This window comes from Eremomyces bilateralis (assembly GCF_010015585.1).
Source record: "Eremomyces bilateralis CBS 781.70 unplaced genomic scaffold P152scaffold_17, whole genome shotgun sequence".
NCBI lineage: Eukaryota > Fungi > Ascomycota > Dothideomycetes > Eremomycetales > Eremomycetaceae > Eremomyces > Eremomyces bilateralis.
The window spans coordinates 258,718-285,340 of NW_022985083.1; the positions used below are offsets into that span (position 1 = coordinate 258,718).

The window sequence follows — 26,623 nt, forward strand, 5'->3', positions numbered from 1 at the left end:
CACAACAGGGTCAGCACCTCAGCCTGCCTGATGACTGCGTGCCAGCGAATCCCGCCCCCGCTGCTCCGGTTCGCCTTACAGGAACCGCCAATTCGCCACCCTGAGGAGGGCAGCGTTTGACGAGGACATTGCTATCGTGGTGCGTCCCTGTCCGAGAAAAACATCCCATTCTGGGCAGTGGATCATCTGAGAGGGTTCGGATGCTACCTCTTGGGGCGACGTCGGTTACTTATTTAAAGAGGAATTAGAATGGCGGAATAGTGGTGCCTTGGCGGTTTATGCCGCGGTCCTTCGCGGATGGCGGGATTCACCTTTCATAAGTAATATGGAGGATGCTGGATCGATTCGCACCTGACGCTGCCCTGATGGGATGGTGGGATTCATCCATGTCGAAGTTGTATTGTCGTGCCTTTTCTGGCTCGCGTGGATGGATCCAATACATGCGTCGGTGGCTTGCTCTGTCTGCAGCCAGTTTGTTTGACTTGGTGTGAGCCCAGATCGATCACGGGCACACCGAGCTGCAAGATAGTGCTGATATTGATGAATTGATGACTGCTTTAGTGTCTTGTTCAGCAGCGTCCCAGACTCATCGTCTGCAATACCCCATTATCGTCAGAAGATGGGAAGGTAAAATGTCTGGTCGGAGTCATGGAGAAAGTGGCTGAGATCGTGGATCTTGAAAGATGGAGATCATCGCTCATCATGGAATCTGATCCCTGCGATGGGTGTCGATCCTTAGGAAATGGGAAACGGAATTCGAAGCCCAGCCAAATCGGTCGAATCTCCCTTTCAACGATCAACCCGATTGAAAAGCATCTATTAAAATGTTCAGTACTGTACTACTGTTCCACCATGGTTCAATTCGCCTTACAGATCGTCCACCGTTTCGAGACTTTGCTTGGCGTTGCGTTCATCCTTTGCTCAAGTAGACAACGTTCCTTCAATTTCATAGTCATCTGTTTTTCCGTCATATCTCCTTGTAGTCAGGGATTCGCATCGCAACTTCGAGCGTTTGAGTTTGGAGCTTGAACCACAAATCCCATGTTTACAAAGGTTAAAACGGATCCTGAGTCCTGACATGCCGAATTCCCCGGTCCTGCCAGGTACAGCTGGCTTGCGTTTGAACTTTGATAAATGATAGCCCGCAAGACTCGGAGTGACGTCGTGAATGGTGAAACACAGTGCCTGGTTTCTCTTCGGAGTTCCGACAGGGACTCTTCCTGGTGGCGGGAGGATCTGCTCGTATTCTGAGTCGTTCACTCCCTCGTTCTGGCTCCTCCGACGGACTTGACAAATGACCCCGTCTCAGCTTTCCGGATCTCAAACCAAGGGATTGTCCAATCATATTGTGGGAACGGGCTGTCCATCAAAACATTGGAGGATGAAGGATTGCCTTGCGTAGAGTGTTATTATGCTGTCGAAGGAATCGAAGGACTACCTACCAGCTACCTGCATTCCGTACTTGTCGGGGATTCAATGATATTCCCCAAGAAAGCGTCTTGAGTAGCCGTCAAATACGTCAAATCAAAGAGCAACCCCATTGAACTGGAGGTGTGCAACTAACACGACGAGGCATTTCGAATGACCCATCAAGCAGTCTTGGACGCGATGCAGCGGAACTGTCACCCAGTGTCGTTTCGATGCTACACGTCCTATCACGAAATTCAGAAAGAATAGGAACGCTTCTATTTCCAGTTCCTGACCAATGTCGCTCGCTAGCAGAAAGCAACCGCAGCAGTTCCATTTTTTAAGGGCACTCCGTCCGTTCCCTACGCTCAACCGCAGAACATACTGCTACCCGCGACTCCTAAGAACCGAAAGGTGCAGGAGGAACCCAGCAATCCGTAACCTACAACCCGCAATCCCAGCGACACCGACACCGACACCGTGACAAACGCAGTACAACCCCCGCCACGATTTCCAAGATTCAAAATCCTCTGTCTATGCAGCATCTTCGTCCGTTTTATACCAGCTCATGATCGTGCAACGTCATGAATGCGCGGGACATCCCTCGCTCGTCGAATCGATACCGGAAAGGTAGGGAGACAGTTGGCAACCCGCTCCTCGAAGCGTCGGACGCATGCCATGCCTCACGACAAGCCCTCCAGGATCTCCTCGTCGCTGAGGTCGCGATGCCGGCCGATGACCAGACGCTTGAACTCCGCGGGATCCTTGTCCCAGATTTCGGCGGCTTGGGCGTTCAGTGGGCTCGCACTGTTCCATTTGCATACGCGTTAGTCACGGTTTCTACCTCCCCATCCACGGCCACGGTTCGCTGTACGTACTTATTCGGCTCCCCGAGCAAACTCTGCAGGCTCAGCAGCACGCTCTGCACGTTGTAGATGGCGCTCCATTTATCCTTCAGGATGTCGAGGCAGATGCGGCCCGAGAAGTCGATGTTCGGATGGTAGATGGGCGTCTGGAAGAGCACGGTGGGTGGGGCGTACGGGTAGGTGGTGGGGAATTGGAAGGTCAGTTTGAAGGTGAGGCCCGCGTATGGGGTGCCTTCTGGTCCCGTCATGGTGGCGGTCCAGAGGAGGAGGTTGTCGGCGGAGGGGAAGGCGGAGATGCCGGGGGTGGAGGACATCATGAGGGACATGAGTTCGGATTGGAGGCTGGTAAGGATGTTAGAAGGTTGTGGGAGGCGAGGGCATGGAGGGTCGAACGAACCGTTTCGTGACGTTGCCCTGGTTGCTGGTTCCCATCATCGGGGTGGACGTCTTTCCCGAGTCGCTTCCCACAAAGCCGGCCGAGGGATCCATCATAGAGCTCATTTGAATGTCTGGATAATACTACGGCCTTCGTTTGTCACCAGGAATCTGCAAGAGGCCTCGGAATATCAGGAGAATCCTCAATGATACTCTTCTCGTCTGTTGATACTCTCGACCAGTCCCCTGGACCAAGAAACTGGAGTAGAATCGCTACGGAATTAGGAAGATGGAAAACTTAAAAAAGATGACTCTGAATCTAGAGACGTAGGATCGAGGATGCCGGGAGTTTAAAAGGTGTTGCGACGGAATTGCTAGTCTTATGGCAGAGGCAAGTGAAGCTCGTGTGTTGGTGGGTGCAGTGTTGTCAGTTGTGTGTGACAGGGGACGACCGATGTAGCTGCAGCAACCACCAACCAAATCGCCGTTTCCAACCCACCCATCCAATCCAATCAGCGCCGATTCTGGCGTGTCGACCTCGCGTGTCTTGAGACTGACACAGACGCGCTGGATCAATACAATTCAATTGACTTGATCGGAGGAAAAGATTCATTCGATGATGCTACCTACCTTCGTGTGATTACCAAGCGAGGGGCGAGTGGGTTGGTTGGCTGTTATTGTGTGAACAAAGAGCCCCTTTCGAGAGACCCATAAGGCCGTAACATCGCATCGCATTGACGCATTCCTCGCCAGCCTCGTGCCGCCGCATCCGGATTCCGCTCGAGAGGATGAGGACGACGGGAGATTGAACACGAAAGTGGACTTTAGTATGAGTCGGTTCATCCGGTTGAATGAGACCCAATGGGTCCGTGGTTGAACTCGTTATCAATAAATATACTGATATGTCCCGAAGTATCTGGAACATGAAATGAGACCGAAGACGCAACCCGATCTTTCGCCTGGACCATATTGGCTGGAGATTGGTGTTGTATATACATAAATAGATCAATCCCGAGGCCATATCGAATCACGTCCCGGATTCCCCTCACGCTGCAAGCCGGTTGCCCGGTCCAATACAACGCCCCGGATGCCAGATATTGAACAGATACACCGCAACAATGACCGGCATGAACTCGAGACACCCAAAATACACTTCATTCGAGGTCAGCTCTCCAAAGATCCCCTGCGCCGTCTCCGCCAGCCGGAAACATGTCCGCAGATACACAAGCACGCTGGCAACAACCATCGCCACGATGAACCAGATACTGACCCGCTCCTGCTGAACGGATTGTTCGTGGGACGAGACCGGGAGGCCTTCCTTTCGGTCAGGGCGGCCGCGGATCGTGTTGCGGGCGCGGAAGAGGAAGATCGCTAACAGCACCTCGAAGAGGAAGAAGGCGGCGACTTGGAACGCTAGGCCTCCGAGCAGGATATTGTTGGCCATGGTGGGGTCTTTGTTGTTCGTCTGCGAGACGCCGATGCCGGCGGCGCCGCCGACCTGGATGCAGGTGGCGATGACATCGCAAGTCACGAAGATCCAGATGATCAGCTTGGGACGGAGGGGCGCGTAGGCGCGGCCATTGGGGATGCGAAGGATGAGGGCGGAGAGGAGAGTGTAGATGGAGGCGGAGAAGAGGACGGGGGCGGTGACGATGAAGAAATATTGGATCACGAAGTATTTAACGTTGTATGGAGATCGCCCTGGAGGGACATCAGTATGTGGTGGGGTGAGGGAGAGGGATAGGCATACGGCTGCTGAGCATCCGTGCGGCGTAACCGACGATCTCCATGATGGTTCCCACGCACATGGGGGTGAAGTACCATGTCTTGTACCGACGTAGCTGGAATCCATGGGCGATGGCAGATATGGCGAAGAGTACAATGGCTAGGATCGCCAGCACGAAGGATGGCGTGTAGCTGGTTGATTTAGTCGAGGATGCAATGATCGTACCACGGGTGCAACCTACCCATAGATGATGATACCTGAAGCAAAATTCACACGTCAGTTCCGGCCCATACCACCACCATATGTACAGGTACACTCACGAGCATCATCAGGCGTATTCGGATTGGGGAAGTTCGGATCGATATAACCAATCGGAGGACGTCCTTCGGCCATGATACGACGCAGATACAACAACTGCTGCGGATGATTGAATTAAAGAGCGCAATCAAAGAGCGACATCGACTCGCTACTGTCGAGGAGACTGTACGACTTAAGAGGAAAGAAGGGATACAGCCATACAGCCTACGGAAGGTTCACGCGCTTGGAACTTGGAAGAGATCACACACCACGACAGTGCGGCATCCAAGAGACCAAGAGTCCAAGACCCATCGCACGGCATCATCTTTGCTAGTGGGCTTGGCGATGGTCGGCACCCATTTCGGCGGGCGGATGAATCGTCGTCCATCGATAGATGCCAGCGATCGCTGGGGTGGGAAAACCGGCCATGGGAATTTGCCTTTTAGAAAACAATAGCGTTGTCCACGTGGAGCAAGAGATCCCGCTGATTTCTTCGATCTCATAATGATCACCATGGTGTTAGTAATACTCTTCTATGTAATCAACCAAATATGGAGCCGGAGGTTTTACAGCCTTGACGCCTTAACGCCTTGTGACGTTGTGGCCTTGTGGCCTGCGCATCGTCTCGCGCACGGGTCAACATCACAGCAGTTGAGCCTCACTTCCACTAGAGAGCACCATCCATCTGGACAACTTTATATAGAACCACTCCACCCTCCATCGCATGCCAAACGTCCAATATCATTGCGTTACTAAGCCAGTCAATTCCCTTGAGGGCCGTGAATACCTGAACCGTCTATCCTTTGACTCCGCTCATTTTCCGTACCCTTGGGACCCGGACCTTAACAAGATCGAAGGTGTTACAGAACCAACAATGGTCAGAGCCATCGCGGAAAGGACTCGAATAACTTCATAAGCCTATCCTATCTCTGGGATAGTCACTCTTCTGACGCTCAACCTCCTCGACCTCATTCCTCCTTCCTCTGCGCAACCCGGGTAAGGGAGACACCTCCGCTCGCCTCATCTCCATCTGTTATCCTCACCACCGCTCCACCGCACATTTACAATGGCCTCACCCGCTCCCACCACCTCCCAAGCGCCCAATGGCATCTCCACTCCTCCTACCCAACCCGCCAACCCTACCACCGCAACACCCGCCCACATCACCCCCCCAACATCACAACCCAATACCGCCCTCCCCACCCAAGATCCCTCAACCTCCGACACCCCCCCCCTTCCCGCCGGTGGCATAGGCCCCCCCACCTCCCTCACCGACCCCGGCCTCTCCAAACGGCCCCGCGACGCCCGCACTCTCCACGTCCTCATGTCCAGCCTCGGCGTGCACGCCTACCAGGAGCGCGTCCCCCTCCAACTCATGGACTTCGCCTACCGCTACACTGCCGGCGTCCTCGGCGACGCCGTGCAGCTGAGCGCGAACGGCTACGGGGCACCGGCGGGGCGCGGCGCGGGCGCGGGCGCAACGGCGGGCGAGCCGACGGTGACGATGGCGGCGCTGCGGCTGGCGATTGCGAGCCGGCAGAATTATCAGTTTCAGCATGCGTTGCCAAAGGAGTGGTTGTTGGATTTGGCAGCGGAGAGGAATCGGGTACAGTTGCCGGGGGTGGGCAGGGGGTTTGGGTTGCGGTTACCGCCGGAGAAGTATTGCTTGACCGGGGTGGGGTGGAATTTGAAGGATGAGTGGGAGAGTGAGGAGGAGGTGGATTTGGAGATGGGGGCGGAGGGGGCGGAGGAGGTGGTGAATGGAGTAGGGGATGATGAGAAGATGGAGGATGCGGAGGGATTGAAGGAGGAGGAGCAAGATGAGTTTGAGGAGGTTATGGGCGGCGGTGAGACGCAGGATACGGCCATGGAAGATGCTTAGAGACTGCAGCATTTGCGTTGGAGTTGGTTGGTGGGATCACAAATACTACAAAACTGGCGGCATGACACGGTGCCTAAACGGGCGGAAAACGGATTCGGGGAATCGGCGCAAAGAGGGGAAAGTCTTTGTTATTCCACCACCTACTTAAGCAGCATTATCTGTACAGCAGAATGGAACACCTGCAAAGTTCCCAACCCATCCATAACAGTGCCTTGACACCCCCCAAAAACGCCTCCCAATGCATCAACCCAACCCTCGCTCCACCCCCTCTTCTTATGATTTCCCCGGCTCCTCCCCCTTCTTCAACGGCCTCCCCTGTTTATCCACCCCGTAGAATTCCCTCCGGAACGCCAGCGCCTCCTGCTTCACTACCTCCTGTTCCTCCCGCTCCCGCCGCCGATCCTCCATCGTCGCGAACCACTCTTCGCGCGCCAGGTCGCGCTGCTCCTGCGTCGAGTGGTCGACGAGGCACGCGTTCATCGCGATGCGTTGGTCACGGCAGGCCCAGGTGGCGGAAATGGTGCGGTTCAGGGCGCATGCGGCGAAGTCTAGACGGGATATCAGCTACTGGTGTGTGTCTGGGATGGGATCTGCAACATGGCGAAGTCTTCGCTCGCGTGGTTGAGAACGGCATAACGGGACTCGCTCCTGGGCGGGGAAAGGAAGCAGAACATACCGTGGATCTCCGTCCGACAGATCGCCCGCACCCGCTTGTAATATAACTGCTGCACCTGTGTTTCCTGCGACGCGGACAGCGGGATCGGGCTGCGTGAAGGGAGGGCCGTCGTAGTTCGCAGGGTCACGGGTTGCGGAGATTTGGTGGCATCGGTGGACGCTGGGTCGGCGGTCATGGCCATTTCCTGGCGGCGATCTGATCGTGCCGAAGGGGGTTTCAATCCTGGAGACGACGATGGTCCATTGGCAGGTTGGGGGTCGTGGGTTCTTTGATGTCGATACCTTGATAGTTGCGATGTTGAAGCTTGCGGTCAATTTCGGTTAAAGTTGCCTTGCGAAACTTCCGCAGACGTGTCTGGGCTGATCCTTGTGTGATAGACTGACAACTGACAACTGACAAACAATATCACTGGCTGTATGAGATGAATAAGTATTGCGAGATGTAGCTGACTGTCATTCTACGTCGATTTCAAGTACTAAGCTTAGGATCTATTTTCTCGTTTATTCTACGCGTTTCATTCCTTTCCTAGAAGCTGTATATCGTCACCGCTACCCTTTCTAAAAGGCAAACATCTCCTTTAACGCAGATCAGGCTGAGGTCCTTCTTAGTATGCGTTACAAGAAACAAATTGGCAGATTAAGAGCTTGGAAAGGTTGAATTAGCAGAACGACGCCAACGTGGTCAGTCTGTTAAACCATACTCCGGCTAGTATCAGCGATGCAAGTCCCCTCGGCGGCGACGACTGCGCTGTACAAGGAGGCATAGGATGATGGCTCACTGCCGGGCTCATTTACATTATCTGCCAGCCATTGGCCTGAAGTACATTTCCCACCGATGGTGTGCCATAACGGCGCGATCGGCGCGAGGGCCATGCGTAGCCTCCAAACATACGGTCAGGATGAACCAAAACAAGTCTACGACAACCGTGCCTACACCATGTCGACGCTCACCATGGCGGCGCATTGAAGATATATGGCCATGCCATGGCCAACCGAACGGTCTGGGTACGCAGTCTGAATATTATATGCATCAACTGGGTGCCTATGCCATGACCAGCAACAACTGTTCATTCGTGCAAGGGGCCACTACATGTAAGAATGCGCTCGAGTTAGCGGCCGAGTATTGGGATACTCTAATTGCACCCCCCAACCTTATTGCGGCTCAAAGAATCGAGAATACAGCCGAGGATGAGGATGCAGAAGTCGAAGAGGGTGAAGAGGATGAAGATGATGAAGAAAACGTAGCACCGAGCGCAATCCCTATTTTTGCCAATCCAAATCCCAGCATGCAGGCCAAGAATGAGGATGACGACGACGATGAGTGTGAGAGCGCGGCTGAGTCTCAGACCGGGGCAAATGACAGCGACGATGAGAGTGAAGGCGAAACGTCCGTGGAAGATAATTATCCTCGGTGTCTCCCTACGAAGCGCTCGTCTTCCAAATCTCATTCCCGTCACTACCATCGCAGCCGCAAAACCTGCAAATCTAGCATTCACCAAAGCAGCGCAGCTACAGAGAGTGAACAGAAAAGGCGGGGATCGTGGTTTCTGTGGTGAGATTGATCGGTATGCATCTCGCAGGTCGTTACCGAGATGGTAGTCACAGTGTCGATGCGCTACAATCTCTTGAGGGCTGTGAATCAGCATCCGTGATTTTTTTATAAACCTAGATCCAGGAGTTCATTTGCAGTGTGTACACTTTCCTTGACCAGTTTTTGCTAAGCGCGGCGACATTCATCAGACTAAATGGAGGGGTTTAGAACTCGGAGTAGAGCAGAGAGGGAAGGTCTGGGCTCCATATTCTCTATTCCTAAGGCTTTGAACCGGCCCTCTGTATTCTGTAACTGTTTGGTATTCCATTGTTCTCTGGACCTTGGATATTGACATAGTAATACCCCGGTACAGCCAAGCTTAAAGCTTCGGTTAGGAGCAATGCTGCAGAGGTCCTTGTGGCGTCCATTGGGGCCAGGATCGGGGGGATAAAGCAAGGTGATGTGCTTGGCCAACCTACCGGGTGCCAAGTTGGTCGTGGGCATCTATCGACGGCCGCGTCGACTTTCCATTGACACCTTACGGGGAAAGCATGTCTTCAAAATACGGGTGCTACGGGCTCAAGTCGAGCTGAAGTCTCCGGTTCTGTGATATGGACATGTCACCGCTGGTGAATTGATCGTCGAAGGGCGTCTTAAAATCGCGACTTGGGCGCCAGGAAAGCAATCACTGGAAGACCATACCATCCCCGAATTCGAACGTCAGCGCTTGACTTCTGCGTGGCCGGATGCACTGGAGGATGGGGACTTGGATATTCCGCGTTCGCCAGTTTGGTGTCTTGAAGTAGGTACTCGAGATGCCTCCCTCACAACAAATACCCCGGAAATACCGGTGTCGGTCGCCCACAGCCTGATTTAACGTCCTTGTCATCAGGAAAGGGGTTTGGAGTCCAGGAGTTTTCCCCAAGGGAAGCTTGAGACGTTTCGCCGCGTTGGGTGCTTCGATTTCAGGTATAGCCCCTTGGTACCCATTGGATCGACCGCCCAGAAGATCGCTAAAGGAAACTGGTTTAAAGGTTGCCAAAAACGGACGATTCGACTGCTTTGAACGATAGCGAGATTGTAGTTTTTATAACGTGGAATAGCACAAGACGCTATCACGCCGCTCATCCCTATCATATGGCCCGGCTTTGATTCTGAAGGAGGAAATGGTCCTTTATAAATTGCATAAGGTAATTTACCTGAGGTGTATATTTAACTATTATCTATCCCTGGCCTCAAAAATGCTCAGCGTCATGCCAATTCCTTATATCTTCTCTGTCCCGAGGTCTCGTATGAGCTCTCTCGAGATCTCAACGACCTTCCTAACAACCTCCTCATCCACAACCCCCTCCTGCCACGTAACCCCAACCGACAAACACCCATCCCCTCCCGTCATGATGCCAACCTCCACCGCCGGCCCCGTCACAGTTGCACTCTGACTGAACACCGCCCTCCCCATCCCCTCCCCCCTAACGACCCCCAAGCTCGACACCTCAAAACTATCCCCCCTCTCCTTCCCCACCTTCCCCGCAAAGAACTCATGCACATCCGAAACGTACCGCAACAGCCCCGAATTCGTATCCCGCCCATCCTTCTTTACCAACTTCGTGACCTCGTCCCGGCTTCGTCGCGCCTCAGCCCAGAACGCCGCCCGATCCTCGGACTTCGTGCCAGACCGGGTGTACGCCGTGTTTACCGACGCGACCACAACCCCCATCGTTTCCTCTGCGCGTGCTTTCTCCTCCCCCCGCACGAACCGCCGCAACGATACCGGCACCGTGCACCCCAACGTCTCCCACTCGCCCGGCAGAGCCTCGAAGAGCGCAGCGGCGATCACCACCTGGAACCCAGCAGTCAGCGACGTCTGCTGTGTTTTGCACGCGGCGGCGAACGACTTCGTCTCATGGGGCGTGAAGCTGAAACTCCGGAAGCGGACGGCTAGGGGCGTCGTGGCGGGCATCCCAGTCCAGATGCCTTTGGGGCGGGATGGGAACCAATCGCTCCAGAGGGCGCGGAGGAGGAAGGGGAGGGAGAGGGGGAGGGGGAGGAGGGATTCCATGGGGGGAGAGAGGGCGTGGGTGGGTGGCGAGGGGGCTAGCGGCTGGGGCGTAGAGATGGCAAGAGTTGCTGGGTCAGTGAGGCTGGATGCGAGAGAGCGCTGGATGACGAGGCCAGAAAGACCGTCGCCGATGGAGTGGTGGTAGATGAAGCTGATGGTGACGTGCGTTGGCGACGACGGATGGGAGGAGACCACGGCTCTCCATAATGCTGGTGGGTGCTCTTCGCCTTCAGATGGGAGGAATCGGGTGTTATGCTCGCTCTGCAAGATTTCATCCAGCTCCTGATCTTCTGAGGCGCATGACTCCGGTGCCCGTCGACGCTCGACAAATCTGATAACCTTGGATAGGTCGATGGACGGTGCCTGGACGAAATACGCATCCGTCAGCTCGTCAACGGTGATTGCGGAAAGCGCCGGATGTGCATCGATCGCTCCCTTGAACGCGGCATAAATCGATGCTTCGAGCGACGTCGGACGTGTCTTTAAAACGTAAGTCGCTGTCACCCCGACATTGTTGTAATATCCCAAGGCATGGCGAACACTGGAGAAGCGCTCCAATTTGCCTGGTTGTCGGTTAGAAGGTGTTCCATCAAATTCGGGGCTTAATTTAGAACCTACCAAGTTTTCTAAGAGTTCTAGGTTTCCCTTCCATCAAGATAACTTACTGATGGTTCATCTGATATAATGTTCATTGGTTTAGACGTGTCAATCAATCACGGAAGTCATAGGGTGCCCGACAGAGGGAGTGAGATGCTTATTTGTGTAAGAAGTAGTACATGTAGGGCAATCCAAATGAGCTCATTTGAAATTAAATGATGGTTTTAATGATGAGGCTCAAAGAACGTACCAGACTACCAGTAGTAGGCTCGTGTACTGCTGAGTCATCATGCTGAGCCATCATGCTGTCCTCCTTCATGAAGATTGAAGCTATCTACATACACGTCCATCCCTGTTATGGTTTGGTCATTTGACGATGAAGATGTCGATTACAAGACTTATACAGCTAGAAAGAGCTATATAAGAACGGGTAGGATCTCCAAATGTCTATTTTGGTGCCTCAGGCACAAACATTTAGGTAATGCTATACCTAATTAGGCTAGTATTTATGAGGCCTTTTATGAGCGCTAGGGCCAAATCAGGTTAGATTTCATGAAGACTTTATATGGCGAGCCCTAGGTACATGGCAATCTACCCAGGATTATGTAAGATAAAGAACATACTCAAGCATTAGCTTCCCGTAGCAATTCCTGATATTGTACGTGTCACGTGCAGAGAGGGGCTCGACGAACCCCATCAAAACTCAAGATTGCTTCATCACCATTGATATTCCCCACATGTGCCACGCAGAGAGGCCTGACGGGCGTAGGAATAAACAATCAATCATTCAATCATTATTGATATTACTAGTATCTAGTGATTTATCCTACACCATATTTACTTAAATTTTCTGATGCCTCCTATCCGTCAGACACGTCGAGTCGCGCAGAGACATAATTTATCGATTACTCAGCTAACCACCATCGCTGTATGCCGCCATTTTGGCCAGACATTCCCCCAGATATCGACCGAGCTCCGCATCCCAACTACGAGCGTATCTAGCGCTTATCAACGTGTGTATGGAAGAGCCAAAGACTTTGCGTGCTTGCGCGTTGGCGGAGGGGAAAATTTACCTCTAAATTGGCAGCCATCGCTTCTCGATTTCCAGCGAAGTCTCGATGCCTGCGCACAAGAAGAGGAGCATCGTGGGCGCCCGGCCACGGCAGGCATTGTCAAAGACGCGTTACGCGATACAGCGACACGGGACGAACAAGCACAAGATAAGCCTTGGACTCAAGTCGCGCGCGAAGTAAGCGAGAACCTTGGTATACCAGTGCCAAAAACTACAGCATATAGAATCCTTAAAGATGAGTTTATTCTCCGTCGACGCCGGCCTCCACGGAAGCTTGAACTTACCCCCTGGCACAAAAACGACAGGAAAAGGCTTGCAAGTTGGGCGCTACCAAAGCTCGAAAATGGGGATATTTTTATCTTCACAGACGAGATGCTGGTAAATACAAACAATAGTCGGAAACCCCTCGCGGTTACACGCCCACGAGGCGCTAATCCATTCGATTTCTCACGATCCCCTCCAGACGTATTTCAAGCTATTATGTTTTGGGGAGCAATATGCTGGGGATATGACTTAGAGGGCACGGGACCATGCCATGCGTGGGAAGCGGAGACACAGGAGGAACGAGAGACCATCGATCGCACGATCTCGGATGAGAACCAGGTCATGATCCACGAGATGGAGCATGACAGAGCCGAGGCACGGCGTCCTGGGACCCGCCAGTACCGTCATCTGCAGGAATTAAATGTAAATATACAGAGGTAAGGTCCAAGTCGCAGTCGTCATGTACTCGTTAAGGTCTTTCCTATTCTTCCCCAAGCTGTCTCCTTCAATCCGAGCTTATCTTCGTTACTTACCCTATTATCTGCTCATCTACTTACTTTATATATATAGGGAAAATCAGGAACACGGTACACGCCGTGCACGGCGTCGTCCGGAATGGGAATTCAAACAGGAGCTTGCTAAACGCGATAAAGGTAAAGGGGGGGTCGATTGGGCTCGATATCGAGAGATGATACTCCGTCCGCTATTATTTCCGTACGCAAGAACGATCCAGCGCGTTACAGGCAGGACTGTCTGGATTATTGAGGACAATGCTTCACCCCATACAAAGGCACGAAAGTGGACAATCCAGGAACGACAAGAGCAGGGTATCAACGTCGTTAAATGGCCCCCTAAATCCCCAGATCTTAACCGTGTCAAGCGTATATGGGACTGGATGAAGCTGAAGCTTCCGTTTGAGGATCTACGGAATGCATCAGGCAATTTAGAGCGGAAGAATGCGGTAGATGCGTTGTATAAACTCTGGAGAGAATGTCCCAGGGAGAAGGTTGATAAGGAGGCTAACTTATTCCAGAAAGTCCTACTAAAGGTGCTTGAAAATGATGGAAATAATAACTTCTTTGCTTAATTAGCCTCTTACATATTCTAAACTTAAATTAATGCCTTTGCACTGCCTCTGTGTGGAGATGAAGGAGGGGGACCTAATTAGGAAATTCACGTGATACACACAATTTTGGGAAGCTTGAGTAGGAAAGAAACCATATGTGATGACTAAATAATGAACCTCTAGTTTCAACTTTCAACATAACGACTCCGAATCTAATATCCAGGGGCCCCTTTTACCATACGGTCACATGACTCCAAGTCGTTGTGACAGCCATCATTCGAACGAATCCTGGAAGTATCAAGCCGAGGGATCTCATTTCATCTTCGGAGTTCGGGCTTTGGGACACGCTACTGACTGGTCATCGGAATCTATGCCCGAGCGACTTGGCTGAAAGCTCGAAGCTTTGTTCAATGGTTCCAAGACGAACAGGCATCAGCCTCTTATGATGTAATTACTAGTATTAGATACAGCATTAAGGATACCTGCAACGTCTTGCCACCCCCATATACCGTCGATTGGAATGAGAAAATGATGTTACATGGTAAGAACTTAAGAGCGAGCCGGATCAACAAGTTACGTACTGTGTACGAACCACATTTAAACTTTCCGACAATATCTTGAAATCCAGGGTCCAATGTTCCACACATCCTGCAGCAGTGCAGCTACAGCAGAGGACTGAGAACCCTGTGGTGCCCAAGAAATTCCTTCCAACCCCCCAATGCAGTCAAGCAGCCTCGCACCGCATCAGATCTGCCTCCCTGCCCACCCACATGGATAGCTCCATCCCGACCCTTCCCATCGATCCTAGTAGCCAAGGATCTTCCTCATCCCTCTTCCCCAGGTCGAGCTCCCATTGCTACCAAGAGATGCCACTTCACCCGCGCCGGCCACGACGACCTGACCGACCAGTTGCCTAATCTCCTCGGCGAAATTCGATAACCAACCGGTGAATATCTGGACGCCTTCAACGGCTGCAACGGCGCCTAGGCAGACCGCCGTCCTCGTGATGCGCTGGCGTGTCGATCGTGCCGATCCGTGCGCTGTGTTGCCGACACAAGGCCTGTGACAAATTCGGCGAGGGTCGGTGGTTGGAAGGGAGTTAGCATCAGTAAGCAGGCGAGTTATCGCGTGGATGGATGAGTGGACGAGGAAAAATGGTGGGAAGAGATCAGATGGTGCGGAGCGTGGGGAGGAATGGAGCGACATGTTGGTGGTCGTCAGAGGCACTGTACTCGAAACGAAATCGATGTTTGCATTAATTGGATGATCACCGTCTCAGTGTGATCGATATCTCAATGATCGATGAGCCTGATTCGCACAAGCATGTGTGCGGTGATCTGTCGTTTCACGTCGACTCGAGACGGAGATACCTAGCGTACAAATGCACATGAGATAATAAGGATTGGCATCCTGGAAAACGCAGATCGCAGAAACGGACGACCAAGAAGCACCCGGCTGTCCCGAAGACATGCGGAACCCCCTAATCTGATGGTACAGGTTGTTGTTGAAGGCCATGGAATGTCATTACCATGGAAGGGGGCGATTGGTTTCCACGCTCGTCCACCAGCAATCACACGTCCCGTTCCACAGATGCTGCTCGACATCCGAGATGCCAGCAAAACCCAATCGGTAGCCAGAAGAATACTGAGAAGTTCGTGCAAACCCAATGATGCCATCCGTCCAGTCCGTCCCGTTACCTTTTTGGTGTGCCGCGTGAACCAGAAAAGCCCGAAAGATGAGGATACCATATCCTTCCCACACCTGTCTCATAAACGCCCTGATGTGGATGATGCATTAGAGGAAATAAACTGATGGAAGCTATGATAACGCCGGATATGAATGGTTCGGGAACCATGTTGGAATAGTGGCAAAGGGCCCTCGGAACCGAGAGGATGCAGCGCTAGAAGTTCGAGGAAGAAATAGCAAGGCAGGTTGGTTGGTCGGATGGTCGAGAATCGAGGGGAATTGTGTCATATTCCCCGGAAAAGTTGTGATTGGATGGATGGAGAGGCAGCGCCATGCTGCGGGAGATTGGTTGTCGTTTGCGAACAATGATTTGTTGCAGGGTTGTTCAGTGAACGATAGAAGGTTCATCAGATATTCACGCGTTTTGGGACGCTCGAGAATGTGCCCCTCTGCCCATGATTTTGCGTGGATCGTACATGGAGGCCGTGGGTATCGTGGAGGTGGTTGTTTGAAATGGGTGGTTCGGGTGGTCGCTTCATTTTACCCCTCTTGATTTGCCTTTGCCAGGTTTTGAGGAGCTTGATGTTGATGTAATTTTGCTTGCGGCCATGAGGTCGCCGATGTATCTTCAATCGCGTTAGTATTGACCTTCGAGATTTGATAAGAAGTAATGACGTACGATTGTAGGAAGTTGTTCCCGCTCTCCAGCTTGTCGTGTTCTGTTCGTATCGACTCGACTTGCTCGACGATATCCGATAACGTTTGTTGGAGAACCTTTGATTGTCTATAACGGTTAGCAAACCAGCGCGCAAATTGTGGTGGTTTCGAGCCGACATACTCAATAAGTGCCTGGCGCGCATCCTCTCCCATCCTATCAATCTCTTCACTACTTCTCCGCGGGCTCATTGTCCGTGCGTCTCCCTCGTCATACTCCTCCTCGTTAATCTCGATCTCGATATTAGGGGTGTCTCTCGACACGATGATGGAGCTGCTATGTTTTCGAGCGAGGTCCGGTCGCGATAGTGTCCGGTGCTGTGGTCTTCGCACCCCAGAATCGGTTGACGATGGTGAGGCGTCGCGGTCGACTTCGGAGTCGACGCTCCATTTGCGGTCGGATGAGGAGGCGTGGGCGGATGTAGGGATTGAGGATCGCGCAGTCCCGGAGGACGTCGGTGATGGCATGGTGCCAGGAAAATGTGAGGCCCAGAAGAACCGGCGGCAGGTGTGGCGATGTCGGGAGTCCAAGGTAGATTAGGGTATGAGACCTTGGCGACTCTTTAGAATTAAGTATGTGAGGATATAATTATAGAGGAAGAAGTAGGAATCTGAGAATTCCAGATGCACAAACCCCTCCTAGAGGGAAGACCCTTCGTAGTATGTAGGAGGTGAGGATGGTTTTTCGGTGTGGGAGGAAGAACTGAAGAAGGGTTCTCCAGTTTGTCGTCGAAGACCCTGAAGCGGGTGGGCTGTGATGGAACCTGACGCGACTTTCAACCCAACAGAGACGAGCCGACAAGGAAATGCCGACGCTCGGAGGGATAAATATCGGAAACTCTTGGGAAAAGATGTCCAGTTATTTCATCCTTTCACCCAAAAAGGGTATGCGATTGACGAGGGAAGATGGTTCGAAAGCTCCGCGGACTGAAAGCTGGTCACGCTGGGCGACGCTGCACTCAAAGATCCGTTCAGCCCGGTCCCAGGGTTAGCACTTAGCAGTGGGCGGCGTCGAAACTATCTCGTGCGGGGTGGAGTCGTGCGTGAGTTTATCTAGCTTTCCTGCAGCACAGCCAGATTGATAATCGGGGTCTACCCGGTTCCTTAGTCGGATCCGGTTCTGCGATGGGCGAATGCGTGCTGGATGGACAACTTCCAAAAGGTACGGACCATAGATATATGGATGGGACTATGGAGAAGCGAGGGAAGCTCGACGCCAAATTCTTAGGGGGATGACGGCAGTTTTCTTGGGTTGCGCTCCGCCAGCCCGTCTGACTCAAGACGTGGAGAGATCAGCACCCGAGCAACGAAAAAGAGGCGGGCGTGGGGTCCTGTCGTTGGTCGGTTGCATCAGACGCTCATCACGGAAAGGGATGGCAAGTCTCTACGGCAATGATGTGCTTAGTAGACGAAGCGTCCGTTGGATGGACGGCCAGCGATTGATGCGCTTTCGCCTGCCGGTCAGATGAGGAACAACCTAAGTCTACGGAATAGGGAGGAATTGGGGAGGAAATAGGCAGCGTGGATTCGGTAGTACGGTAGAGAAGGCGAGATGGCACGCTACGCAATAGCAACGGTAACTACGGGACCTGCGGTTGGACTCGGTGCAGGCTGTGTCGTGACTTATGAACGAAGGCCACTGGAGTTGGGATTTTTTTTCAGTTCTTCTTTGGCCGACCCAGTGATCTGACGATAGCTTCCTGAATGGAGAAAAGAAGGGCGGAGCAGCCAGGACCGTTGGAGCAGATCTTCTAGCAAATCTCCCACTACAAATTATGCGACTGGACCCCGAAATGGGGGACGAATTGGGTGCCGAGAGGTGAAACCTTTCCACCTACAGTCTACAACCAAGCGGTAGAGCCCTGTAGGCCGTAGAGGACCCGAGGCAAGGGAGAGCAATAGAAGGGTAAATCTGATTCGTATAGGGGATGCTTTGTGCGAGGTTAGGCCTGTAAGTTGTCACTGTATGAGATGTCATCTGCGGTCTAGGGGGCAGAACAGCTAAAGTCTGCTTGATGGAGAGGATGATCAGCGGGCGCAAGGACGGCAATGACATCGCCGGAGGGTAAAAAAGAGAAAGGGGTCCAACCGAGTCGTAGATTGATGGGCTTATGCGCCGGTAGATCCTGTTTTCGGGGTGGCCAATCCAAGTCGACGGGGGGTTTGTCCATGTGTCGATAAAGAACTTCATATCCGTTGGGACTTGGGGTGGGTGCTTGGGGCAGTGCATGTGCAAAGGCGGCGAAAGTCACGATGAATCCCACGATACACACATATACAGATTTCCGATGATGTCGATTTGGCCACTCTGCTGGGCCCAGGACTCTGGAGAAGTGTAAACCGAAAACAGTTGGCTCGTCCAGAGTTTCGACGGTTCAACGCGGCGATGCAGGAATGGGCTGAGGGGTGCAGAATGAAGGGCGCTTAAAAAGCGCCACCGTCGGATATTGGGCCTCTTCCCTCTCTTGTTTCTCACCAGTGACCAGTCTCAGTCTTATAACGCTTGGTTAGTGATTAATCTACTACCGTTTCCGGAGTACAGTAGGTACTCTACGCGGTACACAAGCCTCTTCCCCGGGACGCCAGTACGCCACTGCATGACCTTTGTCCAGTGAGCAGGGAGGGTGTAATATGGAACATACCCTCTGAAACACATCAAGGTATTGATGATATATTCGAAATAGGACTATTCCAACATACAGTGTAACATATTGTGCATCTCTACAACATGGTGACTGGTCTCTTCATCTGACGACAGGATCGCCATCTTTAGCCCTGTCTCGAAATGAAGGTTCTCCCCGGCTCTCCTCTTCGTTGCCCAGCCTGAAGCATCAAGCAACTGAGCGACCCGCAATACGAGGCGAAGTACGGTGATCGACGAGCGTGCTGTCCAGTCGGCGAGACAGCGACCAACCCGATGGTGCACTGTTGTTAGCGCCGGGGAGGGAAAGGCAGTGACGGCACTCTACTCACTCTAGGGCCTTTTAGCGCCACCTTCTCTGGGCTCTACAGAGTACAGGGTCTACAGGGTCTACTGGGTTACGAGTTTACAACATCCGGGTTACGACGTCTAATATTTAGGCGTTGCAGGCGAATCACCGCCGTCACTGATCATTTCTCACTTTCTCATGGCCGGAGAAGTGGAGAGAGCAAGTACCCCTGTCCAGCAGGAAACACCCCTGTCTTTCCCAGTTCCGGAATCCCGGTGGCTCCTTTCCCCATGAAAGCCGCAATGACGTCGTTGATGCTTGGCAGTTCCCTGGAGAACGAATCGCTCGCCGGTCCCACGTTTTCGTCTTTCTGCTTGGCTGCTTCCACGCCTCCCCGTTGCTCTTCCTTGTCTATTCTCTCCCTCATTTTTCCCCCATCTCCATACCCTACAATGATACAATCTAATCGCCCATCACTCATGCAGTCAGGAAATTTGTCCGTAAGCCGTAATGGTCGATCATCACTGTCTTGATCTCTGGAATTCAGATCCCATGTCGGTTCTCACACGCATAAATCGTAAATGTCCTCCTTAATGACTATCTTTGGATCCCGTACCACCTTACCTCGCAAGTCAATTATCATTTATCCGACTTCCGAGTTCAATCGCAAGCCTGTCGCTTGAGGCTCATCATTTTCGCCTCAGGGTCCTATCTTCCTCGGCGCACTTGTCTTCTAGCGTTTGCACCATTCCACCATCGTACTGTACGATGAATGGTCGTCTGCCGTGGCTCCCACGTTGATGTATCTGGCCCCTTTCCCAGATTCACCATCGATTCCTAACTCGATCCGACCAAGCTCGTGTGGACCGCCGCCGCTTTTGCACGACACTTGAGTGCTTGACCCTTCACCGTCCAGTTAGATCGTGCGCGGCGTCTGTCCCGTTTCTTGACTCAGCAAAAACACGCGAAATATCGTCAATATCGTGCAGTACAGCAGCAGAGGCTAGAGAATGTGCACTTCTTCGAGCGCATGAGCGATGTGCCGCACGCCTGTACGACAATGCAATGCAGAATGCGGGCTGCGGCTCCGTTTGATTCCGGGCTTCCTGACCGCCTGGTTCAGGCGAGGGTAGCCCAACTCCCAAGGTCAGCTGCATGCTTGGTGGTGCCCACGTGTTTGGTGGATCTGATCATGGACGCGCTTCCATGTCTCAGTGTCTGCCGTCTGGTGGCTGCCATAGTGCCATTCGGCGGGAAAATCTGTGTTGATGGAGGAGCGTTTGACTGCCAGGAAATGCTGGGTAATAATGAACATGTCTAGTAGACAGACTAACTTGAACAAGCAGCACAATAAGTTACCATTGACGGGCCGGCCGGGAATCGTGATTTCCTGATAGCAGTAGAGGCGCACTGCCAGGGCTTCGGGACTTGGGTTCATTAACTTCATTTAGACTTATTATTAGAGGTTCCGAGACGCCGCAAATAACCTTCTAGAAACGTATCATCATGAGCCTCCAACCTCTGAAGAGTCTGAACATATAACGATCGCCGTCTTGGTGTTGCTGCCCCTGCATAACCAACTTCATAAACAAACGTAAGTGAGACTCCCTCCTTCTCCGGCCGATTTCCCACCCTTCATTTCCGTCGAACAGCGATCGTCAAATGATGAGCAACGCTGGGGCCATATGAGGAGCGAGGGATGTCCGTTGCGTGTCATTCCTTGACCTGCACGGGACTTCTCGGTTCTCCGATGCTTTCGCAACCAGCTTTAATCTAAAAAAAAATCTTCTCAATTTTGCCTGAGATGATCGTCATGTGGATGGGGTGGAACCGTTGAAGGGTGGTGGCATTTCGGATGCGCCTGAAGCTATGAACGTGATACTGACGATCGAAGCTGCAGGACGCGCCCCTGATTGACGGTGGAGGGTGGAGAGGGAGAACGTCGTGATACTCCGAGAGGACTGCGAACACCGCAGAATTGAGGATAGGATACATCATTCTAGCCTGATAGGGCAGCTACGTACGGATTCTGCACGATTTCTAGGAAAGTCACTTTTTTGGTCTTTTTATCGACTCGTGGGGAGTCCGTCCGCCGTCCGGTGTTCAAAGGATCCCCACCCTGCGTCTTCCACTCAACCGGTAAAAGGAAGCATTAAACCCCTTCCAATCCATCCCTTCCATCACAGGAGTGACGAGACGTGGCTGACACTCGATCCCTCCCGGAGGAATCATTCTCAATATCCACCGCCCCTCCTTCCTCCGTACCCGCCCTCATTTTCCCGCCGCCCATACTCCTCATCATCTCCCCTCCCATAGCTTCCCCCTTGGCTGTACCCCCCGCCTCCACCCCCAGAATACTCACTCCCCCCACCATACCCTCCCGCCTGCCTCTCCTGCGCATACTCCCCTCCCTGCTTCCCATACGTGCCCCCCCCTCCATACGTCGCCCCACTCCCCTCATTATACCCGCCCCGCCCCTCATACGCCCCACTCCCCTCATTACACCCGCCCCGCCCACCATACCCCCCGCCACTCCGCCCCGTCTCATACTCCCCCGTCGAGTAACTCCCCTGCCCATACGTCCCCGACCCCGCGCCCAGCTCGCTCTCCTCGCGCCGCGATTCGTTGTAGCCGCCGCGCCCGCCGTAGCCGCCCTCGTCGTCGCGGCGGTAGGTGGAGGAGCTATATTCGGGCTCCGCGCCGCGGGAGTACTGCGCGGATGAGCTGTGCTCGCGGCTTTCTTCGTTGTACCCGCCACGGCCTTGGTAGCCGCTAGAGGAGTGGGAGGCGGACTCGTTGTAGCCACCGCGACCTTCGTAGCCGCCAGAGCCGTAGCGATGGGTTTCGTGTTTGTCGTGTTTGTCGTGTTTGTCATGCTTGCCGTACTTGCCGTGCTTGTCGTCGCTTGAGTCGTTGGAGTCATCGTCCGAGTCCTTGCTATAGTCGCCGTGCTTCTTCTCTTCTTTCTCGCGGCGCTTGCGCTCTTTCTTGGCATAGTCGTCTTCGTCATCGGACTTGTTCTTGTAAGAGGAGCCGCCGTGGGTGCTGCGAGAAGATCAGTAAGTGGTCAGAGAAATGGGGTCAGGATTATGGTTGGTTAGCTGCGGGGGAAGACGTACCGAGATTCGGTCTGGTATGAACGAGTAGATCCACTGTAGCTGGTCTGAGTATGGCTGCTGTACTCCTCACGGTGACCGCCGCTTGGATATTCCGTGTGGCGATACTCCGCCTGTTCATGGCGGCTTTTGTCGTCGTACCGTCCACCCTGATGATGCCCCGACTCGCTGTACTTGGTCGTGTAGCTGCCATCGTCATGATGCTCCTTCTTCTTCGACTTCTTATGCTCGTCCTTCGGCTTGTCGAAGGCACCAGAGAGTAGGCTCCCGCCAACATCGCCGACAAGACCTCCGAGCATGCTGCCGAGGACCCCTCCGCCAACCGCCTCACCCGCAGCCTTGCCAACATGGTCCATCGGAGACTTTCCAGGGCGTCCACTTCCACTACCGCCACCTCCCAACAGGTTCTGAATACCGCCAATGGCGCCCGAGCTCGTCGCCGTCCCAGCGGTCGGCAGACCCAGCGGTTTCCCACAGCCGTGCCCCTTGTCGTGCACGCCCTCCTTATGATTGCGGCCGGCCTGGACCCCCTCGCGGCTCAACTTCCCGCGCAGATCCTGGCGCGACCGCTCGGACTCGCCGCGCCACCACTCCTCCACGGTGCAGAACATGATCTGGCGGCCCTCGTGCGCGCCGTCCTCCCCGTGGTCGCGCAGGGCGGGGTGGTGGAAGACGCCGCCGATGATGCGATTGATGGTGCGGCCGACGTCGGCGCGCTCGTCGTCCCAGCAGTCCATGAGCTGGGGGACGACCCATTTGACGATGGCGGTGGCGGTCTTGCCGGCGGGCTCGTTGAGGACATTGGAGAAGTGGTCCTTGGACAGCATGGAGTGGGTAGGGTCGGTGCAAGAGTCGTTGTTGAAGACGATGTGCTGTGCCTCACGGGACGAGGTGATGACTTCACTGCTACCGGTGGCGAGCTCGTTCTTGATTTGGCTCATGATGGGGAGGACAAACGGAGCGAGTAGGGAGAAGACGAAGAGGTTGAGTTGCTCGGTGAATTGCTCGAGAAGGTCGGGAAGAATAGGGATCTTCTCGATCGTCTCGGTGATGCTGTGCATGATCTCATCGTGGTACGCCATGATCGGATAGACCTGCGTCTTCATGATCTCGCTGATTTGGCGCGTAAACTCCTCCGGCTGCTTCGGCGAGATGTTCATGTTCTGCATCTGAGCAGCAGCCGCATTCGCCTGGAGATCGTCGGCCTTCTTCTTCTCGTCGTCGCCGCCAAACAGACCGCTGGGAAGCTTGTCGAGGAAATCCTTGAGCATGCTCCCATTCTGTTGCTGTTGAGTCGAGTTCATGGTGCCTTCGAGCTCATCCATTTCGGATTGGGTCACTTTGTCCGACACTTCGCCCATCACGGAGTGGAGGAAGTCAACACCTCCGAACGTTCCAGTCACAATCGGGTAGACGGCGTCACGAGCTCCCTGGATTTGGACCTGAGTACGCCGGCCAACGTGGGGGAAGACGTCACGCTCGCCCAGCTCAATGAGAGCCAGCTCCGTGTAGTTGGAATGCGCAGAGTAGTCTTGATTGTTGTTAGCGTTTACCAATTATTTATCATGGGTTACATACCTTCCAAGCAGTGCAGACCAGTGCCCATCAGTCGCAGCGCTTCCCAAAGCTCGTCCTTGTTTTTGCTTCGGGCATACCTGCGACCAAGATCGATGGAGCGTCCAAAGAGATCTCGAATAAGGCCGGAAGAAGTCGCAATGCCAAGGTCTTCGGAGGCAATGTAGTTCTTGAGGCCTGTACGTTGATCAATGTCCAGCTCACGGCGCTCGTCGACTGGGCCACGAAGCCTGGGATCGTAGCGACGAGCATCTAAGTTGTCCGCATAATCCTTTGGGTTATCAATGTGCTCTTCCGGACGGTAGCAGCCCAGCCTCTCCTCGGTGACTTCGAACTCGCGGGTGCCAAATCCAAAGCTAAGGAACCCGAGAATCCAGAGAAGGAGGCGGATAGCCTATGAACGAAAGCTTAGTACGGACGATTTATCAAGGACATACCAATGACATACCTCGCCGCTAACGTGCTTCACGGTGCCAACATCGATTGCCTGAGAGTAGTCACGTAGCCAGTTCCCAAAATACACGCGCTTGACGTCCATCTTGGAGAACTTCTTGCCGCCGGCCGAGCGGGCCATCAGCAAACCAAGCAGGGTGTCTTCGATGTCGCCATGACGCCAGTTCTGACCTTCGATCTTGGAGATGGAGGCAATGTTTCCGGCACCAAAGGCATTGGCAGGGCGAGCTTGCAGGATGAGGATCACGATGATGCTGCTCAGCAGGAAAAAAGAGGGGGAGATACGGATCGCCATGGTGGGGGTGATGACAGAGGTCAATGTGTGATTATAGCGCGGGGTGCCTTTTAGGCTGAGGGATGTTGTTGTGTTTGTAACTGATATGGAAGGGAGATGGGAGATAAACAAGGGAGGATGGATTTGGATGGTAGAAGGGTCCTGAGAGAACCAAAAATCAGAGTGCGGGAGAGGAGGTAGAAAGTGAAAGTTGTGTGTGGGTGAATGCGGGGAGATTGGGATGTGAGGTCACAGTATGAGCCCTTCGGTTTCACGTTGCTGCAAAGGTGGGGTGTTGCTCAGGGGTTACGTGTCTCATTTCTCTCATAGCATCGCATAGCAACTCAACATCTATCAACATTGTAAAGTAGCAACAAAACGCCCATATCAGATACAGTTCCCAGCTTGATGATTCGTCGTTGAAGTCATCCTTCATCAGAAATGTGCGTATAAGGGATATATCCATCCAGTCCTCCCCAATTCCTTCCAGCAGGTCCTGTCATGGCTCTATCCCTCTCTCCACCACCAACATAGGCTTGATGTGATGAATCCATCATTGACTACTTACTCAACCGATCGGGAAGTACTCCCACTCAGGCGTAAACCTCTCGTCCTAAAGCCACCATTAATCGTTAATCCCGGGGCACTGGGAAGAGGCTACCACGCGTCCAGCTGCCCGTCCTGGGTGGTGATGGTTCCTTCGAGTTTTTTGACATGCTCTTTCTGGTATCGCATGTGCTGTGTGGCCTTTGTGAAGACGTCGTGCTGGAGGTCCTTATGCGAGCACATTACATTCCAACACGCCGGTTAGGCTTTCTCTTAGAAGGTCAGGGCGACAAATTGTGAGAGGATGTCCCGGGATTGCTCCGGCTGCTCTTCCCATGTACTGGAATTCTTGTACAGGACCAATGCCGCTGCAGCAATGTGCTCGTGTTCCTCATCCGGCGTGCGACCATAGGCGAACATGATCACTCCAAACGCGTCCTGGAATCTTGTCAGCGCGAAGTCTTCAAGTGACGCCATGTTCAGGTACTGGGGTAGAAGGGAAACCTCGCAATGCGCCCTCACTACTCGGCCGATGCCATAGAGGGTGATCCCCGAACCCTCCTGCTTGCAGTTCTCGATGAGGAGTTGGGTTATTGGTCAGATCGTAGGCGGTTTCGGCTCGTCGTTTAGGTACCTCGAAACTAGCAATTGGCGTGAGAGGTCCATCGGTCGGCGAAGGAGGAGCTAGCTCTTCTGCGCTATCATCGATATCGCTATCGGATTCATCTGATGAAGGTGTCAGCTGATATAACTTATATCAATAGATTCTAGCTGGTAAGGTCGATGATGCGGTCCCGAGGTTCTTTCCATGACTCGTTCAGAACTGCCTCGATGTACCGGGCTCCGCTACCTTTCAGGACGGACTCATGTACGTAGTACACTTTCCTCTCGCTGTCGACAAGGATCTGGATCATATCCCCGGTGTCAGTTTTGCTGGGTTATCAAGTCAGTTCTCTTCAATGTCCGCTCAGTTATGTCAGGTTACTTTGCCTCCCAAGCTACCCAACACATGGGCATTTGCATGTTGGTGCGGTGAAAAGGATTCAGGTCACCCTTATTCGCGCTCACCTGAGCTGGTATAAAATCGGAAGCCATAAAGTCGATAAACAGAGGAACCTGGTGGATGAACGGAAGGCCGACCACTGGTTCTGCATGGAAGTTGATGGGGAAATATTGTTTGGAGATGGCGGATTTGGGGATCTAAGCGAACGATGGAATTATCTAACTAGGTGCCAGCGATAACACATATCTTCACCATTATCTCCTGTTGATAATGGTAGGGAAAGGCGGTTTGGAAATCATCACTCCTCACGCCTGGACCATCCTCACAAGCAGTCACCGGGATACGTTCTGGGCAATACAGGATAGCAGAGCATATCAAGGGGGATTATTGTTCTACAGGATATTGCACTATGAGTTTTATGCCGCCCATGAGGACTGATTCTGTAAGAAGGCTCAGATGTGCCTTCAGTGAGAATAGACTTCAGGAATAGCGTCTCTGGTGTCTTTGCA

At 53.2% G+C, this 26,623-nt stretch overlaps 10 protein-coding genes across 10 annotated transcripts; 3 read left to right on the top strand and 7 right to left on the bottom strand.

The window, feature by feature from the left end:
• Positions 1–1,612: 1,612 nt before the first annotated feature.
• Positions 1,613–3,148, bottom strand: P152DRAFT_460313 (uncharacterized protein). Its single transcript, XM_033679872.1, has 3 exons — positions 2,671–3,148; positions 2,286–2,615; positions 1,613–2,214 (listed from the first exon to the last, which is right to left on the bottom strand). Exons 1-3 carry the CDS (start codon positions 2,763–2,765, stop codon positions 2,091–2,093), a joined length of 549 nt encoding a protein of 182 aa, XP_033532243.1. The 5' UTR covers positions 2,766–3,148; the 3' UTR covers positions 1,613–2,090.
• Positions 3,149–3,256: 108 nt separating this feature from the next.
• Positions 3,257–5,108, bottom strand: P152DRAFT_460314 (RTA1 like protein). The gene is made up of 4 exons (XM_033679873.1): positions 4,695–5,108; positions 4,616–4,631; positions 4,399–4,565; positions 3,257–4,349 (listed from the first exon to the last, which is right to left on the bottom strand). Exons 1-4 carry the CDS (start codon positions 4,765–4,767, stop codon positions 3,694–3,696), a joined length of 912 nt encoding a protein of 303 aa, XP_033532244.1. The 5' UTR covers positions 4,768–5,108; the 3' UTR covers positions 3,257–3,693.
• A 761-nt stretch (positions 5,109–5,869) lies between these two features.
• P152DRAFT_375372 (TFIID-31kDa-domain-containing protein) lies at positions 5,870–6,541 on the top strand (the record flags this gene model as incomplete). The annotated part of the gene is made up of 1 exon (XM_033675601.1): positions 5,870–6,541. A coding segment is annotated over one exon (672 nt), but the record flags the coding sequence as incomplete, so codon positions are not given.
• A 387-nt stretch (positions 6,542–6,928) lies between these two features.
• P152DRAFT_367153 (uncharacterized protein) lies at positions 6,929–7,410 on the bottom strand (the record flags this gene model as incomplete). The annotated part of the gene is made up of 2 exons (XM_033675443.1): positions 6,929–7,101; positions 7,230–7,410. Coding segments are annotated over 2 exons (354 nt in total), but the record flags the coding sequence as incomplete, so codon positions are not given.
• Positions 7,411–7,680: 270 nt separating this feature from the next.
• On the top strand, positions 7,681–9,164 carry P152DRAFT_460315 (uncharacterized protein). The gene has a single exon (XM_033679874.1). The coding sequence runs from the start codon at positions 8,128–8,130 to the stop codon at positions 8,782–8,784; it is 657 nt and encodes a 218-aa protein (XP_033532247.1). The 5' UTR covers positions 7,681–8,127; the 3' UTR covers positions 8,785–9,164.
• A 771-nt stretch (positions 9,165–9,935) lies between these two features.
• Positions 9,936–11,791, bottom strand: P152DRAFT_439569 (uncharacterized protein). The gene is made up of 2 exons (XM_033677643.1): positions 11,437–11,791; positions 9,936–11,381 (listed from the first exon to the last, which is right to left on the bottom strand). The coding sequence occupies exons 1-2, from the start codon at positions 11,468–11,470 to the stop codon at positions 10,024–10,026; spliced, it is 1,392 nt and encodes a 463-aa protein (XP_033532248.1). The 5' UTR covers positions 11,471–11,791; the 3' UTR covers positions 9,936–10,023.
• A 448-nt stretch (positions 11,792–12,239) lies between these two features.
• P152DRAFT_515786 (uncharacterized protein) lies at positions 12,240–13,838 on the top strand (the record flags this gene model as incomplete). Its single annotated transcript, XM_033682919.1, has 3 exons — positions 12,240–13,188; positions 13,322–13,404; positions 13,495–13,838. Exons 1-3 carry the CDS (start codon positions 12,269–12,271, stop codon positions 13,836–13,838), a joined length of 1,347 nt encoding a protein of 448 aa, XP_033532249.1. The 5' UTR covers positions 12,240–12,268.
• Positions 13,839–15,105: 1,267 nt separating this feature from the next.
• P152DRAFT_91124 (uncharacterized protein) lies at positions 15,106–15,804 on the bottom strand. Its single transcript, XM_033683338.1, has one exon. The coding sequence runs from the start codon at positions 15,563–15,565 to the stop codon at positions 15,188–15,190; it is 378 nt and encodes a 125-aa protein (XP_033532250.1). The 5' UTR covers positions 15,566–15,804; the 3' UTR covers positions 15,106–15,187.
• A 234-nt stretch (positions 15,805–16,038) lies between these two features.
• Positions 16,039–16,580, bottom strand: P152DRAFT_376502 (uncharacterized protein; the record flags this gene model as incomplete). Its single annotated transcript, XM_033675626.1, has 3 exons — positions 16,039–16,129; positions 16,183–16,287; positions 16,342–16,580. Coding segments are annotated over 3 exons (435 nt in total), but the record flags the coding sequence as incomplete, so codon positions are not given.
• A 5,664-nt stretch (positions 16,581–22,244) lies between these two features.
• On the bottom strand, positions 22,245–24,586 carry P152DRAFT_401058 (heterokaryon incompatibility Het-C; the record flags this gene model as incomplete). The annotated part of the gene is made up of 3 exons (XM_033676597.1): positions 22,245–23,794; positions 23,842–24,232; positions 24,287–24,586. 3 exons carry the CDS (start codon positions 24,584–24,586, stop codon positions 22,245–22,247), a joined length of 2,241 nt encoding a protein of 746 aa, XP_033532252.1.
• Between the last annotated feature and the right edge of the window lie 2,037 nt (positions 24,587–26,623).

Bases quoted from the DNA above. Each gene is read 5' to 3' on its own strand.
- P152DRAFT_460315 (XM_033679874.1), top strand. From the start codon at position 8,128: ATGAACCAAAACAAGTCTACGACAACCGTGCCTACACCATGTCGACGC.
- P152DRAFT_439569 (XM_033677643.1), bottom strand. From the start codon at position 11,470: ATGGAAGGGAAACCTAGAACTCTTAGAAAACTTG. The intron at 11,382-11,436 runs GTAGGTTCTAAA...ACCGACAACCAG, and splicing joins TAGAACTCTTAGAAAACTTG to GCAAATTGGAGCGCTTCTCC.
- P152DRAFT_91124 (XM_033683338.1), bottom strand. From the start codon at position 15,565: ATGGTATCCTCATCTTTCGGGCTTTTCTGGTTCACGCGGCACACCAAA.
- P152DRAFT_460314 (XM_033679873.1), bottom strand. From the start codon at position 4,767: ATGGCCGAAGGACGTCCTCCGATTGGTTATATCGATCCGAACTTCCCC. The intron at 4,350-4,398 runs GTATGCCTATCC...ATGTCCCTCCAG, and splicing joins CGCACGGATGCTCAGCAGCC to GGCGATCTCCATACAACGTT.
- P152DRAFT_460313 (XM_033679872.1), bottom strand. From the start codon at position 2,765: ATGATGGATCCCTCGGCCGGCTTTGTGGGAAGCGACTCGGGAAAGACG. The intron at 2,616-2,670 runs GTTCGTTCGACC...CATCCTTACCAG, and splicing joins CAGGGCAACGTCACGAAACG to CCTCCAATCCGAACTCATGT. The intron at 2,215-2,285 runs GTACGTACAGCG...CAAATGGAACAG, and splicing joins TTGCTCGGGGAGCCGAATAA to TGCGAGCCCACTGAACGCCC.